The sequence below is a fragment of the Papilio polytes genome, unplaced genomic scaffold (genome assembly GCF_000836215.1).
Source record: "Papilio polytes unplaced genomic scaffold, Ppol_1.0 DF824269.1, whole genome shotgun sequence".
In the NCBI taxonomy this organism is placed as follows: Eukaryota; Metazoa; Arthropoda; class Insecta; order Lepidoptera; family Papilionidae; genus Papilio; species Papilio polytes.
In genome coordinates, this window is record NW_013524935.1 from 4,840,178 (window position 1) to 4,858,228 (window position 18,051).

Consider the following 18,051-nt stretch of genomic DNA (forward strand, 5'->3'; position numbering starts at 1 on the left):
TTTACGACATTGACGTCAATCAGTCAGTTCGAAAAATGGCTTCTTTGAGGAGCCCGTCTTCGCCGTCCGACGGATATAAAAGGTTTAGTGATGATTTCGCAAACACCAGCATCAACAATTACGGCTCAAACGTCACAAGTAAACGAGAAGCTAATTTTTTTCTATGCACAGTAGCCGCAAGATATATGTACGCTTTTGTTTTTAACAATACATTCTGTAATGCATTTAACATTTTGTTTAATTTTCACCTTTAATTTCCGTAGGAGCATCCGTATGCCGGATAAAATCAATATCTGTCGTAATCTAAAACCTTATAAGGTTTAGTGACGCAGTGGATGACTCATAAACGCCTTTAACATCAACCTATGTAATATACTAAACAATATATTGGAGAACTCGACCTAATTCTTTGCGAACCGTTAGAACTGTCAATCAGCGATCTGCATGATCATAATCGACGGCTTTGCATGCTGCTAAAATTAGTACTCGCACTTAATTATTATTTTATAATCTGGATAGATATAGATTTTTAAGTACTTTTTTCTACTTTATACTGCTTCTAGCCGGCGTTATACAGATTGATGTAGGTCAGGACATCTCACATTGTAATTAATTTATTGCTCTCATTCATACTACATATAAGTTTTTTTTTTTAACAAATAATACACCTAACAACACTTTATGAAGAAATTATTGGAAGTAGTATTATCAACACTAAGTTATTTATTTTATTTTATATTTAGTACTCTATATTCTCCTTTCAAAATTAATAATATTTGTTTATTATTTTTACTTTATTATATGTGTCCATTTAGCCTGACATAACATACATAATGTAGGTTTGGTTGTACTATTCTGTCTGGTCCATTATCAATTTGATTAGAGAGTACTGATATGAGATAAGCTGCCAGGGGTGATCAACCTTTCTCAAGACTAAGAATATACAAGAAAATAAGTAAAATATGAATGAATTAAAACCATAGTTAAAAAAATATAATTGTAAATACCCCATTTAATGTCAGTATTGTGGAAACTTCGTATATCAAAATATTGCTGTCTCAGTTTTTATAGAACAAAAGAGAGGGATGAAAACATATTTTGCATGAGTTTGCAATAGGTTAAAAACTTGAATAGCCTGTGTTCTACAGCTATGTCAAAATTACTTACTACCATTGAGACATTCTGACAAATCTAAATTGTAGTATAATCCTTAGAAAGAATTTTATTCACGCTTTTATTTGAAATCCTGTATATTTATCTATAGATACATCAATGTAGTTGTTGATACATCTTATCAGTGACAGTACTCTGATGGTTTCCGAGTTCTGTAGTGTTTAAGAATCTAGACATTTTAATGTCTGTGCAAAAATGTACAATTTTGTTACACAATCACATAAAGTTTTGGATTATTTTAAGGATCAATGGTATCAAGTGAAATCATGTAAGTAGTCAATTATGTATTTATTTTAAAGCTTGTATTTTTTTTTATCTTAGTTACTCATTGTGTAAACTGGACTTTTTGTATGTAGTGATAGCAATTTAGGTTATAGTTTGGTATAAAACATGCATACAGTTTTTTTATTCTTTTCTTCTCGGCTTTCACACTTAAGTGTATTTAGCCACTGACAAGATGCATATAAGTAATAGACAAAAAATTGCAGATTATTAAATGGTGAGACCCTTGTAGATATTTTTAACTAAATCTACACTAAAAGAAGACTGAGTGTGGAATATTGGGTTATATTTAATTTTAATCACATTGAATTTTATTTAAGGACTAGCTTTCGCCTGCGACTAAGTCCGCGCGTAACGAAAAAACAAAAGCAAGTAGCCTATGTGTTCTTGCAGACTATCCTCTACATCTATGTAAAATTTTATCAAGATCTCTTAAGCCGTTTAGGCTACAAATTCTAACAAACATCCATCCATCTATCTAAACTATCGCATTAATAATATTAGTAAGATTATTATTTATTTAGTTTAAATTGTAAATGTTATTCTATGAGCTTTATAGTTGGAGTGCTTTGAGGAAAGAATAATTTTTGCAATACGCAATTGTTGAATAGTGTAGCAACATTTAAACAAACAAAGGGCAGTCATATGTCCTTTTTTATCTGTGATGTGTTTGTAATAAGAACAAGGTAAGGTTAACGATCTCGCGTCGAAACAACAGTATTCATGGTATACTTACGCATCATATTCGCTAAACTAAATTATTCCTATCAATTTTATGACAAAAAAAACTTATAACTAAGATTTCACCAGCCATATTGTCGTAATATTTTTAAATATTAAGACAGACCTCTTTTTAACATCGTACAACTTCCTATATAATCTACCATAACCCAGCAATACGAAATAAAACAGGTGTAGAATCCAGTATAATCTATAATAAAACTATATAGTCTATGGTTATTTTTTTTTAGTATGCAAATACGACGATGGAATAAGAGGTTCAGGGTTCTTTCGAGATAATACCCGTAATAATTCTTTGTATGTTTTGTTATTGAGAAATTTGCAATTCAACAAATCTGTTCTTGGTGTCTCATTGTGCAAATATCTTGTATGTACCTTGCTACACGAATGGGTATTGTATTTAAAGGAAAATCATTTGAAAGCAACTGACAAGGTTGCTGATTAGTTACGTAAATGCGGGCTGTAATCTTGAAATTAATAAACAATACTCGTTAAATAACTACCAATTCTTTCCAATTCTAATAAGATAAATAACGCGATTTTGCAAAGTATGAAAGATAACCGCAATATTTCTTAAATTCTATGTCATTTATTTAGGTCTAATTTTAATATAGAAACTTCCGACGCGATAATTATTATGTTAATCGATACGTTATTACCAAACATTTGTCTGTCTGTCTGTCAGCAAGTCGCGTTTGTTCCGTCAATCTCCAAAACGGCTGACCCGATTTCGTCTGGACTTTCACTGAAGGGTAGCTGACATAGACGGGCATATTATAGGCTACTTATTTATCTTAATATTGCATGGACGAAGTTGCGGGCTATAGCTAGTCAACAATAAGATTTTACAAATTAAATTATTTGACATAGTTAAACGTTTGTTAGATGCTATCAAAAAGCAATTACTCGAACTTATGACGGCACAATTAATAATACTATATACATTCTCGAAATTTACTTCAAGAATTTGTTGCAAGGAAATGTTTCATATTTCCGCAATTCCTCGTCATGCATTAAAATATTCATGATTCATGTTTAGCTTTGGTAAAAATATCAACTTCAAACCCGACTGAATTGTGATTATGAAGCGTGAACAACTTATTGTTTACAGCCGTGCTAAATTATTGTTTTATATCGTCACAAGCAACTCACACGAATCGGTTACGGCTTCACATGAGTTTTTAAAAAACATGTATTTAATTGTTATGGTCACGTTAGCGTTCTTGAAACCAGGCAGACTATAACATTCTTTTTAAAACAGACGTAATGCACGATTCTTAAAAAAAAAGGAAACTTTTGAATTTATTAAACAACAAACAATTCCTTTGAGTTTTACTTTAGTTGACTCCTACAGTGTTAGAAATACCTTATTACTAATCAGTATTAACTAAAATTCAAGCAGTCGGTTAAAAATTTAGTCAGCTTTAAGAAATATCTTTTGTCCTCTTTCAGCCTTGCCATTTTAATATTGATCGTGACCTTTTCTTTATTAATGTTGTCACCACTGACATGGAAAGTGGAGGGAAAAATTGGAACACGATAAAATTAATCCCGCCAAATTGCATTTTGTATTCCACTTTGACGTTACCAGTTTTCAAATGAAAACTCGGCATTTATTAAATTGCTACATCGACATCTGGCATCGCAAATACGTGAAGTTAATTAAACCATCATCAATTTTAACACTTTGCTTTAGTTTTTTATTGTTTTCCCATTGAATTTAGTAATTGGTCGCATATTTACTTCAACTAACTGTAAATTTTAACCTACTTTGTGATAAATACCGTTACCTGTTTATTTTAGTAAAAAAAATCATTCCGAATAATTGTCCTCAATAAAGGAAATAGCTTATACAAGAGCGAAGCCAATTAAAATGATGTCTCGTCTAATAAAGCCACGGCGACATGCGACCGGCGATTGCAACAAATGAAGCCAGAAGCCCTATCAGAATTCGTATTTCCTCCGACGGCAAAAATACGATCAATAATGTTGTAAGGAATTTTTGCAGTATCAAATTTAGTAGGCGCTAAAACATAAAGTTTATCGTTCGTTTTACTTCTACTGCTACCCTATGACTTATTTAGCTGTGAAACATGGATATATTCATAGATTCTGTTTATCTTCAAAAAGCGTAAAAGAAGAAATTACTACAGAATTAAGAAGAATTCGAATCCTAATCCAAGAATGCTTATTCACTAAATCAGCGTTTCATGGTTTAAAGTTTGTGCAATAAACGGTTAATTAAAATTATAGGGGCATAGCGATAATGCTATCTCGTAAATAAAACGATTATTAAATTTAATAGCATATAATTATACTGATATTAAAATAATGACGTCTCTGGTGGTTTTTTTTTTAAATAAATAAAGCAAAGACACGGCGTGAAGATAATCGATACTGATAAAAAACTTATGTTTTTACACGTGAAATGTCATGAAAATGCCATAAAATAAGTTAAAAAATCCCAGAGTTTTTAAAGCTATGATGATATCGAGAATTTCGTCTAAATTTCGTCGCTACCAAAAACCTTGACTCCAATTACGAAGGTACAAAAATGCAAAGTGACAAACAGTTCAAATGTTTACTGAGCTGATAAAATCTGTACCCACTTGTAATTAAACAAACGATACGGTTTGCAAATTCAATTTTATAATGCATTCGTTCAATATAAATTGGACTGAAAAATTAAACTGATTACCCATTATTGCATTAAAAGTAGTCTGATTGAAATGGACTTTACTAGGAAGATTATTTTTAACCGGACAAATAATTTGAATCAAAAGATTTTAAAATAAGGTTTGGATGAACGATTGATTTGTAGACCTTAGACTCGTTTCTCCTTTAAAAGATAACCTCTAAATATAAAAAGGATGAGCTCAGCTTTAAAATTGTATGTTTAAGTAGTTACGTTGCGAATGAGTTTATTTTTAAATTTTTGCTGACCGTACGCCTTATCTAATGCAGTATTCGCGGGAATATCTCTTATGCGTATGCTCCCGTGTGTGTAGACGTGTTTTCTATTAGATTAAGTATAAAATATACAATATTTTTACATTTAAATTTGAGTTATGATGCGACGTTTCGATAAACTCTTGGATTCAGTGAAGAACGCGGTACCGCAAAGAGTTTATTCGACGTTTACAGATTTGATTGGTGATTGTGATCATTTATTATCTTGTTGTTTTTAAATAGGTGATTTTATAGAACTAGCGAATATTGAGAAAGGTCCTTTTTAACTTAACAAAATTAAACCAAAGACTAATTTGAAATTGGATGTTATAAATAAGAGTAATATTGGTTCAATATTAACTTTGTTGCCAACTATAAACATCGCTGTCGTGTTCTACCATCTTTGGTTGGAAAGAAACGAACATATGCAATAAATTCGATGTTTGTTATAAGACACACGGGCGGGCACAGATGGCGCCGGCGAAGCGGGCTCGCTGGACATGGGCAGCCGGTCTTCTCTGCACACCGGCCTGCAGATGTCCGAAGACGAGCACTGGGAGATGAACTATCATGAGGCAGCTATATATTTAGAGGTTAGTTTGAGACATGAACAAGCAAACATGGCGCCACTTGATAGTCTATTTTTTTTAAAGATTTTATGGCCTTTGAAGAGTCTATTCAGCCAAGTTATTTTGGAACGCAAGAATAAAATCAATTAATAAAAACAAAGGACTCTACGTATGAATCATAATATTCCAGGAAGGCTTAAACAATGAGAAGTTCGACTCTCATCCATCCAGTCCTGAGGAGCTACCGGCGTATCTAAGGGTACACAACCCCTGGTACCACGGCTTAGACCTGCTCGCATCCCTCGTGCTCATCCTGCTAGCTTTCACTGAGGACCCAGCAGTACCTGCTTTTGAGGTAACTGTAACTGTAAACAAACTTTTTTATACAAGAAGGCAAAGAAGCAAGCGCCTTTTGAACTAAGTGAAGTGACCGCTGTCCATAGACAATTACATCAAGTTTAAAGGATTTTTGCTATTGGGATATTTAGATTAGAACATTATCACTTAATAATTGCTTATGTTTTAGTTACCAGTGTGGGCGCACGGCACTATAGAGCTACTAGCTCTGACCATAATTGGAGTGGAACTGCACCTTAAGCTAAAATGGATAGGCTGGAGCACCATACTCAAACATAAAAGGACTATGATTAAGGTAAGAAAATCTGTTACATATTTGACTTTACGGCGAAGAAGCGTTATAATTTTATGTGCTTCTGGAATGTTCTTTTATAAGCTCTTACTGTTTTACTTTCGCGATATTTTCATCTTGCTACTCTATTCTTGTGTCTATTCGTTATTAGAATTAAGAGAGTTGTGTGACAATTTAAATAACTGAAAATAGATCGATCCGGAGGACGGAAGTCTAATGCGTCCCAAATAAAGTGTGATAAGAACAGGACGATGTACCTATCTTCTTCACTCATTTATAATATCCGTACCAGCTTACAGACGCATCTACCATACATATATTTGTCTCTTTCTCACTCATCTTTGTTCGTATTTCAGGGTATAACGTTATTAATAATGGTGCTAGAAGCGGTGGTAGTTGTATGCAGACAGTCGTCTCACTTCCGCGTGACGCGAGCATTGCGTCCAATATTTCTGGTGGACACGCGGCACTGCGGCGGCGTGCGACGGTTCATTCGGCAGATTTTACAGTCGTTACCGCCTATATTGGATATGTTAGGTGAGTTTTACAACAAATAGTTTTACAAGTAGAAGTAGCAATATTACAACAGAAGTTTTACAAGTGGCAGTACCAATGTTACAAAATAAGTTTTACAAGTAGTAGTATCGATTTTACAATCGGGTTTTAAAGAAATCAGTAGCAATTTTACTGCTAGCAGTTTAACAGCAGAAAAAGATATTTTATACCAAGAAGTTTGAGGATACATGGTAGTACAGGCAATTAATAAATTTAATTTTACAACACGAAGTTTGACAATAAGCAGTTTTACAATACCAACACTACCGTAATTTTATCAAAGTGTTTAATCATTTTTTCAATTCCAGGTCTTTTAATGTTCTTCGTGGCGACATATTCGTTACTCGGATTCTATTTGTTTTCCGAACACATTGACAACGGCCACTTCAAAACTATTAGCGACTCCTTCGTCAGCATGTTCGTTCTATTAACAACTGCCAAGTAAGTCACCGAAAAAATTAATTAAGTTAGAATTTTAATGGCTTTTTAAATATTTTTACATTTAATTTTAATTTTTAGTTTCCCTGATGTAATGATGCCTTCGTATGCCAAGTCCAAATGGTACGCTGTCTTCTTTATCCTGTACATCATCACTGTATTATACGTGCTTATGAATTTGGTAAGTTATCGACTTTAATCATCACCTTTCTGCTTATCCTACTCCCGTAGGGGCGCAACATGTTTTTGCCCTCCACATAACTCTATCATACGTCATCTGTCATCACTGCCTTTTTGATCATGTCACCTTTTACGCAATACATCCATCTCTTTCTATGTCTACCTCTTCCAGTGTACCACACTCATAACTAACATCCTCCTTGTAACGTACGATTCTTCCCTTCTCATAACATGTCCATACCATGCTAACCTTTTACTCCTTACCTTCACTTTAATATAACCTAAAAATATTTTTTCTTTATTTCATTGTAATTTTGCATTCTAAGCGGTATAAATGTTTCAATGGTTGCGACGCCTACAAACCACGTAATTGGTTTGGCGGGAATGTGTTTTATAACCTAACATATATGTTATTGTATAATTTTGTAATATTTTTGAAATAGAGAATTTAAAAAATCATATGTACCTTACAGAGACATTTAAATATATGACAAAGTATAGTGAACATTTGCATATTTCAGATGTTAGCCGTAGTATACGAGACGTTCACTCGTATAGAAAGAGAGAAATGCCGCGCGTTGTTGTTGCACCGGCGCGTGGCCGCTCGCCGCGCCTTCCGCCTGCTGGTGTCGCGCCGCGCGCCGCGCGCCGTGCGCCTCAGGCACTTCGCCGGACTTATCCGACACTACGCACCACACTATAGTCAGTATACATGTGCCTGTTTGAAGCTTCATTTTTGTTCCTTTCCCTTTTAGGAAAGTGGTAGGAAGTCTAGATTTGACAGAGTTATACAGGAAGAGGAAATAACTTCTATCGATGCCTCATTCATAAGTAGATTAAAATGCATCTGAAATTACGGATGTCAATGGACAGCGGTCTAAAACTAAATGTGCTTGTGTTTGCCTTCGGAAAGGACATATACGATATTAGGAGCCACATTTGGCATTTTGGCCAAGTTAAAATGACAAACACGACAATATTAAACCTTAATGACATGATGTGAAAAACAATTAATAAAAAAATCTACTGTACTAGTTTAGAAAAACACGTGAGATTTTGATTTTAGTGTGTTGGCATTTGTTTTATATCATAAGGTGGCAAACGAGCAAACGGCCACCTGTATCCGCCAAACTGGCGAAGCGACCGCTGCCCATAGACATTGGCCACAACGAATGCGTTGCCTACCCTGAAGCGACGGACGATGAGACGCATATAAGAGGATGTTTCCCTTCCCTATGCGTTTCCTCTATCGACAAATCCACGTTCCCTTCCCATCCTTTTCTTAGGGACTTAAGTTGAAAAGTGTGAAAGTTAAAATTTAGTGTGTTGGTAACCTATCAAATTTTGTATTCTACAAAACTGTCAAATGTTTTTCCAGGCATTGTTATGTGTGTACATTTGCAGGCGGGCTGGACGTGTACCTGATGTTCAAGCAGCTGAGCCAGTCGGGCGGCGGCGGGCTGTCGCGCGCGGAGTTCGCCAACGTGTACGAGGTGTTCGCGCTGCGCTGGGCGCCGCAGTCGGGCCGCGCGCCCTGGTACGCCGCCTCCGCGCTCGAGCCGCTCGGCCGCGCCGCCGCCGCCGCGCTGCGCTGGCCATACTTTGAATATCTTATATGTGAGCACTTTTTTATTTTTTCCTTTATGGCTAAGTGTAAGTTCGACTTCTTATTTCATTAATGAAAACTCAAACGTCTGTTAGGATTTGTACATTTTCGAACTCTTATCACAGTCCCAAGTGTGTTTGAGTTTTTATCACAATCCCAAGTGAGATCGAGTTCTTACCAAAGTTCTAAATGTGTTCGAGTTCTTACCACAGTTTCAAGTGTGTTCGAGTTCTTACCACAGCCCCAAGTGTGTTCGAGTTCTTACCACAGCCCCAAGTGAGTTCGAGTTCTTACCAAAGTTCTAAGTGTGATCGAGTTCTTACCACAGTTCCAAGTGTGTTCGAGTTCTTACCACAGCCCCAAGTGTGTTCGAGTTCTTACCACAGTCCCAAATATGTTCGAGTTTTTACCACAGTACCAATTGTGATCGAGTTCTTACCACAGTCCCGAATGAGTTCGAGTTCTTACCACAGTCTTGAGTAAATTCGAGTTCTTGTCACAATGGCAGAAATATGAATGTGTAGATGCATGGCTGTTTATCGCGTAACTTCAGTACGCTACGTTAAATGTAGATGAAGGTGCAGGTACAGAATATAGTCTGAAAAAAAGCACGCTACTAAATAACGATTTTTAAATATAGTTTAATTTTTATGTTGTCGCAGATGCATTGATAGTTGGCAACGGCGTGTCGCTGGTGCTGCGCGTGTGCGAGGCGGCGGGCGACCTGCAGGACAGCGCGCGGCTGCTCTGCGCCTCCTGGGATACCTGGCTTTTCCTCACATGTAATATTTATTCAATTAAAATTTAGCGATAAAATATAATATCGTTTATACAACGTTTATCGAATAGGGTATGGGGGTATTTCTTTTAATATTACGAATTTACCATTGGGTCGATCGATCCGTGATTGATGGGTCCAATGGGAAAGGATTTGATGAGAAAGTAGATAGGTGAAGACATGTACGCAAAATATACTTTTTATGTACGTCTCCTGCATCGTCTATTAAGGGTAGGCAACGCAACGGCAGTTGCGGATGTCTATGGGCAGTCACTTCGCCATATTGGCGGATTCATATGACTGCCCATTAAAAAACATATTAATCGCGACTTTGAATTTTTTTATTTGATAGATGATGATTTGAATGGATGGATGGATATATGTTTGTTAGAGTTTATAGTATAAACTGCTGAACAGATCTCGATGAAGTTTGGCAAAGATGTAGCGGATAGTCTGGAAGAAAGTACAGGCTACATACTTTTCTTTTTTTTAATTACACGCATACGGAGTCGCTAGCGAAAGCTAGCATAGATGAAATAGCAATTAGTAGGGGTGATGTAAAAATTTATGCTATACTAGCTTTCGCCCGCTGCTCCGTCCGCGTGGTATTGCAAAAAAAGGAGCCTATGTGTTCTTCTAGACTGTCCTCTACATGTATGCCAAAATTGAGATCCGTTTAGCAGTTTCGGCTACAAACTCTAACAAACATCCAGCTATCTAAACTTTCACATCATACTAATACGAGTACTATGAATGCGAAAGTTTAAATGGATGGATGTTTGTTAGAGTTTGTAGCCTAAACGGCTGAACGGATTTCGATGAAATTTGGTATAGATTTAGAGGATAGTTTGGAAGAACACATAGGCTATTCACTTTTTTTTTTTAATCCACGCGGCCGGAGTCGCGGGCGAAAGCTAGTTTATAATATTAGTATGGTAATGTGTGTGGTCAGTGTTCCTGGTGGAGGCGTGCCTGCGCATGCTGGCGAGCGGGCTGGCCGCGTACCTGGAGAGCGGCTGGAACGTGTTCGACCTCAGCGTGACGCTGCTCGCCCTCATGGGCGCCGTGCTGCTCAGCATCGCGCCCAAACTATTCATTGTCGTTATATTCAGGCCGCTACGGTGAGTGTCCTTTTACTATACTCTGTCTAAATAAAATTCGTTTGATAAATGATATATTAAGTATGGAATTAGATTTGTATGCAGGTAAATGCAGATCTTAATAGACAATTCGTTGTGACGAAAGAAACACGCACAGCGAACAACTATGAACTATCGATATTCGGTTTATATAAAACTAGTTTTCGCCCGCGACTCCGTTCTCGCGGAATTAAAAAAAAAGGAAGTTGACTATCTGTTCTTCCAGACTAATATGTATATGCCAAATTTCATCGACATCCCTTTAGCCGTTTAGGCTACAAACTCTAAAAAATATCCATCCATCCATCTAAACTTTCGCATTTATAATATTAGTAAGATTTATCGAATTTAACTAAAATAATTATTAACTTATTAACTAATTTGGGGAAAATTTTAGTGTTGAATATAGTGTAGAGATGCGATGACAATAATAATAGTGAAATCCTGGATTATGTAAGACTATAGTAGTAGTAAAGAATGTATGGTGATACGAGCTGTTGCCCGCGAATTCGTCCGCGTGGTATTAGAAAACATACGAACTATATAAATTACAAAAAGCGACGTATCCCTTGGGAACCGGACACCTCGGGGATGAACCTCATTCTATGTGTACTCCAGACTTTGTTTTATATCTGTGCCAAATTTCAATAAGATATGTTGAACCGTTGCAGAATGATCGAGTGAACATTAAAAAACTAAATTAATGAATCCCACGGGAACCTTAACTATTCCCAGGATAAAAAGTAGCCTATGTGTTCTTCTAGACTATGCTCAAAACCTGTGCCAAATTTCATGGAGATCCGTTCAGCCGTTTAGGGTACAAACGCTAACAAACATCGATCCATCCATCTAAACTTTCGCATTTATAATATTAGTAAGATTTAGGGGACAATTCTTGTGTTGAATATAGTGTAGAGATGCGATGACAATAATAATATCGAAATTCTGTAGTAAAGACTGTAGTAGTAATAAAGAATGTATGGTAATATGTGTGTCCGTCACCGTCAGTCTGATGCGGCTGTACAAGCTGAAGAAGCGTTACCGCGACGTGTTCGGCACGCTGGTGCTGCTGTCGCCGCTGATGTCCTCGGCGGGCTGCGTCATGCTCGTCATGTACTACTTCTTTGCGATCATCGGCATGGAACTCTTCGCGGGATACGATCTCAAGAACTGCTGCGTGTATGTTTTTTCTTTTAAATCAACATCTTCAGACTCTTGGTCTGTACTCTTTGGTGCACTGTTTATAACTTTTTTTTCTTTTTTTTGTTGCGTAATCCTTCATCATCTCCCCTGCCTTATCCTACTCCCGTAGTGTCGGTGCACCGGGTTTTCGTCCTCCAAAGCACACTATCATCCGTCATCTCAGTCATCACTCCCTTCTTCATCTTATCACCTTTCACGCAATACATCCATCTCTTTCTAGGTCTACCTCTACCGGTGTACCTCCACATTCATAACTAACGTCCTTCTTGTTACATGCGATTAATCCCTTCTCATAACATGCCCATACCACTCTAACCTTTTACTCCTTATTTTCTCAACTTTCTTTTTCCTTGTTGCGTAATTCTTGTGCTACATTAATGAGTTTTTTATATATGTATGTGTTTTTGTGTCTTTTTATCCATTACTTTTAATGTATTTTGCATCTCCTTTTTTGGTATAATATTTTAAGTTATACTAAAAATGAGACGATATTTTCTTGAAAACAAGTCTCCGCAAGCAAATAAGGCAACACTGAGTGCTTATTTCCAGCTTATTGTTATTTCCAGTAACACAACGGTGGAGGACTTCTACAAGTACTCCGAGAACAGTTCGACGGCGCTGGGCTACTACTACCTGAACAACTTCGAGAACATCCTGACGAGCGGCGTGTCGCTGTTCGAGCTGACGGTCGTCAACAACTGGTTCATACTGATGAACGCGTACGCCACCGTCGCCGGACAGTTCAGCAGGCTCTACTTTATGGTATGTCTATACTTTTATACTAATATTATAAATACGAAAGATTTGTATTTTTATGTTTTTGTATGTATTGAAATAACTTAAAAATGTATTGGGCCGATTTCAAAAATTCTTACACTCTTAAAAAGCTACTTTATCGCTGAGTAACACAGGCTTTTTTTGTTTTCTTTTACATTTTTATATTTTATGTAGACGATGTCGCAAGCAACTATCTATACTAATACTATAAAGAGAAAATATTTGTATTTTCGTATGTATTTCATTCACGTAAAACCACTGGGGTGATTTTAAAAAATCTTTCACCGTTAGAAAGGTAATTTATCTGTGTGTAAAATAGGCTGTATTTTTTATTTTCAAGCAGACGAAGTCGCGAGAAATAACGGGTTTACTAAATTTTATCTCAAATCGACATTTAATTTATAAATCTTGTTTTTGAGGCTGCATGTGACAGATAAGTTAGTGAGATGATAGTCTATCTTTATTGTTGTTTTCTATTATTCATGAGATTTGCTAGTAAAGTAATATGTTTTCTTTGCAGGTATTCTATCTGTTTACGATGGTGGTGCTGACCATCGTGGTGGCGAGCGTGTTAGAGGCCTTTAGATTTAGGATACAGTACAAACGTAGTACTACTAAAAGAGATGGTATGTATAACCGCACCCAGAATCTGTACTATTATAATAAAGCGTAAACACACACTTCTTTGTTGCCTAAGATGTCAGCAATTACACCATATTTTGAATAATTATCTTTTTAATAAAAAGCCCTACACTTACGTTTTGCTTTAGGCTATATATTTCACGCCAATAAACTTAGGGGGTAAATATTTTGGATAAAAACCCTAACATGGGAGAGAGACCATAAGTTGCTGCCAACATAAAGAAAGCAAGCTTGTCATCATGTCATGTCATTTTGACATTTGTAATTGATAATTTGACAAATGTAAACAGCAAAATAAATTTTTTATAATTTCATGCGGATGAAGTCGCAGGGGAACAGCTAGTCTTTAAATATAAACTAAACCTGTCTCTTAATGAAGATTTCTATTAAACGAGCTATTCTCGTTTTATCCGCATGAAATTATAAAATCGTTATTTTATTGTTTAATTGCATAATGACAACGAAGGCCTTTGACATTGGATAACAATTACCGTTACCATAAACTTGCATCCTTGACGGTCCCGTTCCCCACATGAATGTTTTTTTCAATTTATTTACCCCCTAATTTTAATACAGCAAACATGTAGCCTAAAGCGTTTCGTAAGTGTAGGACTTTTTAATAATAAAGGAAAATTCATCCTATGTAACTAAGTAATGTGTGTTTCAACGGAGGATCCAGGGCCGGTCAAGAACCCCCCCCCCCTGAGGTGGTTGGTCAAGAGCTTGACAAAATTACTTGACCACGACTATGTGACCCCCCTCCCCGGCGCCAAAACTGGATCCTGCCTTGGTGTGTTTATGCTTTATTATATTAAGTATGGATAAAGATAGAAATTCCGAATGTGCTGTACGATGTTGAAAAATACAATTAATATATTTTTATTATGTTTTAAACACAACTAATGATTTCAGAGGAGAAGTTACTTCATGAAGAAGTGCATACAAACTGGGAGGAGGCGCAGCGGCTCGGCGTCAGCGGGGACCTGGCGGACGAGTTGAGGCCTTTCTTACCTCCAGGAGTAAGTTATTTATACTAATAATAGGGAAAATTCGTATTTTTATATGTAATGAATTTTAAAAACCAATTTCAAGATACTTTTACCATTATCTGAGTATTTTCTTACTAATATTATAAAAGCAAAAGTTAAAATGTATGTTTGAGTTTGCCGCCTAACTTTTTGAATGAGTCATAGATGTAGAACATAGTCTGGAAGCATATATAGGCTGCTTACTTTTGTTTTTTTTTTTTAAATCTATGCAAATGGAATTGGAAAAGCAAGGACAGGCTATAGTTTTTAAATGATTTTTAATTCCGTGCAAATATAAGAGAGAGCAACAACAAGTAACACTTTTAAAAATAATGCTTATAATGCGATATGGTTAATTTTTATTGTTTTTTTAATAATTTAAAATGTGTAGGTGGATGTAACGTTCATCGGTTCCCGGCCTCGTACGAAGGAGGTGCTGCAGCGGCGCATGTACCAAGCGGATATACAGAAATGGCTGTCGGAGGAAGACGAAAGCGAAGGTAAATATTTTATTTATTACTAATTAGCTTTTCCCTGTGTCTCCGTCCGCGTGCAATTAACAAATACAAAAGTGAGTAGCCTATGTGTTCCAGACTATCCTCTACATCTATGCCAAAATTCATCGACATCCGTTTAGGCTCCAACAAACATCCATCCATTCATCCATCTTTAATTTTAATTTATAGTTACTAATTAACAGTAAGTCTAATTTTTCCTGTAATTTATATGGCTTCTTTCTGTTGTTAAATATACCTGAAAGGGAAGGCATTGGCTCCTTCAGCACGGGATTTCCTAGTTAAGGGGCCAAAGCCATATTGATCCTATAAACAATGATTATTCAATAAATAATATTATTATTATTATTATAACTATCTAAACTTTGGCATTTATAATATTAGTTACATTGTATTGGAGTGTAAATTTTATTTATATGACATTATTTCCAGATTTGCCTCCATCTACGACAGTGACGTCGAGCGAGGACCCGCTGTCGCCGCCGCTGGCGCAGGCTGACGGCGACCGGCAGCTGCGCCCCGGCTACCAGTTGTAGGACTTGCTGCTGCTCGCCTTACGCCACAGACTGCTCCCGCTCTGGGAAGCTTACAATACTATGTGATAGTGATTAGTGCAAGTGAAGTGATTTTAGTGTATCTGTGACAATGTGACAGGTATGTTTACAATTTTGAGGTTATGTTTTCGTTTGAGCCAAATTGTCTTTGGTCTCAGCCCTTCTAGGTTACCCGATTCATGTTTTTTCGTAGAATATGGCTATAAAAGTATTTTTTAGTTGATCTTTGACTATTCCTTATTATGATTACTTAATTTTTTTATTGAACCGATTTATTAGCAAAACTAATTAAATCAATAAATTGTATAGATTAAGATGAAAATTATTCTCATCGAAATAATTGTAAATCACATGACTATATTAGTAAACAATTCTTACTAATGGATATTACCCATAAATCCATTTTAGTTATAAGGAATTGAGTCTGCAATAATCTGGTATTGACTACAGAAGGCCCTAATCACCTACAGCCTTACAAATAAACGCAGTATAAAGTAAAACTTAGGAATAAACTGAATATAACATCATCATCAACTTGCCCTTATCCCTTACAGAGGGTCGGCATAGTATATGCTGCTCTTCCATACATCTCTATCAGCCGTCATATCTGAAACCACACCTTGCTTAAGCATATCCTCTTTCACACAATCCATCCATACTTTCTTTGGTCTTCCTCTACCTTTGTAGCCATCCACATTCATTCCTCAATGCTACAGCACACTGTAATAAAGTTTTGGCTTCTGAATATAACATATAAGTAAATATTAGTACAAATTTTGGTCATACTCAGTTTTAAATTGTACCGCGTTTTTTTGTAAGGCTTGTATTTAATTTCACTTACGCGTACCGGGTCAAATAAGTTAATTGAACTATACTTAGAACTCACTAAATGTAGGTAAATATTAAAGAGGTAACTATAATTATAATGCTTTAGGCTTAGCTAAATTAACTATAACATCTGTGATAGAAATGTATAATAGCGAGGCTTGATCGAATTTCTTTTATTTAAAGCCGATGAGATTTAAGTCAACTTTTAAATTGATATTATAGTTTTGTTTTCATTTGCTAATGTTATTTAGAAAATGTAATTTATAACTTGATTTTTTAATTCATATACTATTTTCTCTTGTGGTTTTGCTTTTTTTTTAATATTTTTGACACTGGCAACCAATGATATTAACACCAATATTTCTTATAGGATAATGGTTTAATTTAGATGTAACATATATTGTATGTAATTGGCAAAGAGTAGATATTTATTCAATTTTAAAGATAAGGCAACACCTTTTTAGAATAATATCGACATATATTGGAATTGTAAATAAGACTTGAAGGGAAATGTTTTGACAAGAGAAAGTATATAGTTTAACCAAGAATACAAAGATCCTATGCTGTCGGCGATTCATACACCATATTAAAAAAAAAACTTTTTAATGTTTGGAATAAGTTCCATGTATTTCCGCAAAATTGTAAGGATTTTTATATTGCTGGTCAGACTGTAATATTTATATGTTGGCACCATTGTTCTCGTATGAAAATTATCCAATTTGAATTAATTATAGATGCTAAAACCACTGGCGTCAATGCCAATGGCGAAAATCAAGTAGGCACAAAACATCCTAATTACAGCCTACTCTCTGGACTATAGAGATGTAGGAACAATGTATTATGTATACTTTGGCTGAGTAAATTTTTTAAGAGTTTCTAGGGAAAAAAAACATACTGTACAATAGATGCTTGATTATTAGGAATATATATTGTTTTTCTCATAATATTCCAAATAGAATTCACTTGTTTTTTTGCTAAATGAAATAAAAATACTGGATCCAAAGTTAAATGTTGTAATAAGATATGTGTATTGTACATTTAGGGATAGATAAATGGTGCTTTTGCTTATTAGAAAACATGCCAAAAAAAATAGGAAAAACAATGTTAGGCAGATAACACCAAATTTGACTTTAAAATTTTAAAACTTTAGTTAACAAATTTGTTTATTTCTAATTGTATTAACTATGATATTGACTTTGTACTTTCATATTTTTTAATATTACCATAAATTATTTTGAATTTTTTTTAACCGTAAAATATGGTCTTTTCAAATTTATAACTGCAAATTAAATGTCGTAGATATTATTTAAACAATAAGTATAAAGTAACTATTCTGTACCAAATTCTCTAAATATAATTTGTCTATGTTTCAAGGTTATATAGCCTAAGCAACAATATAAAAATCTTTGCATGGGGGCGCTACAATCTTTATTAATGCATCTCAT

General features: G+C 35.4%; 1 protein-coding gene across 3 annotated transcripts; it reads left to right on the forward strand.

Moving 5' to 3' along the window:
- Positions 1-7: 7 nt before the first annotated feature.
- Positions 8-16,318, forward strand: LOC106109599 (two pore calcium channel protein 2-like). 3 transcript variants are annotated; one of them, XM_013291166.1, is made up of 17 exons: positions 8-138; positions 5,599-5,738; positions 5,905-6,069; positions 6,241-6,366; positions 6,720-6,900; positions 7,227-7,359; positions 7,438-7,537; positions 8,058-8,238; positions 8,941-9,153; positions 9,805-9,924; positions 10,873-11,041; positions 12,068-12,238; positions 12,829-13,024; positions 13,560-13,665; positions 14,594-14,700; positions 15,101-15,209; positions 15,657-16,318. In XM_013291166.1, the coding sequence occupies exons 1-17, from the start codon at positions 36-38 to the stop codon at positions 15,758-15,760; spliced, it is 2,424 nt and encodes an 807-aa protein (XP_013146620.1). In that variant the 5' UTR covers positions 8-35; the 3' UTR covers positions 15,761-16,318. The 3 variants fall into 3 exon arrangements, with proteins under 3 accessions (XP_013146620.1, XP_013146628.1, XP_013146637.1); XM_013291174.1 differs by having other exon boundaries at positions 5,617-5,738; XM_013291183.1 differs by lacking the exon at positions 8-138 and adding an exon at positions 799-1,441.
- Positions 16,319-18,051: the final 1,733 nt, after the last annotated feature.

What these genes read in the sequence shown, in the direction of transcription:
- LOC106109599 (XM_013291166.1), top strand. Translation starts at nt 36, where the DNA reads ATGGCTTCTTTGAGGAGCCCGTCTTCGCCGTCCGACGGATATAAAAGG. An exon ending in TTACGGCTCAAACGTCACAA is followed by an intron (nt 139 to 5,598) that starts GTAAACGAGAAG and finishes GTTTGTTATAAG; the next exon opens with ACACACGGGCGGGCACAGAT. An exon ending in ACACTACGCACCACACTATA is followed by an intron (nt 8,239 to 8,940) that starts GTCAGTATACAT and finishes GTACATTTGCAG; the next exon opens with GCGGGCTGGACGTGTACCTG.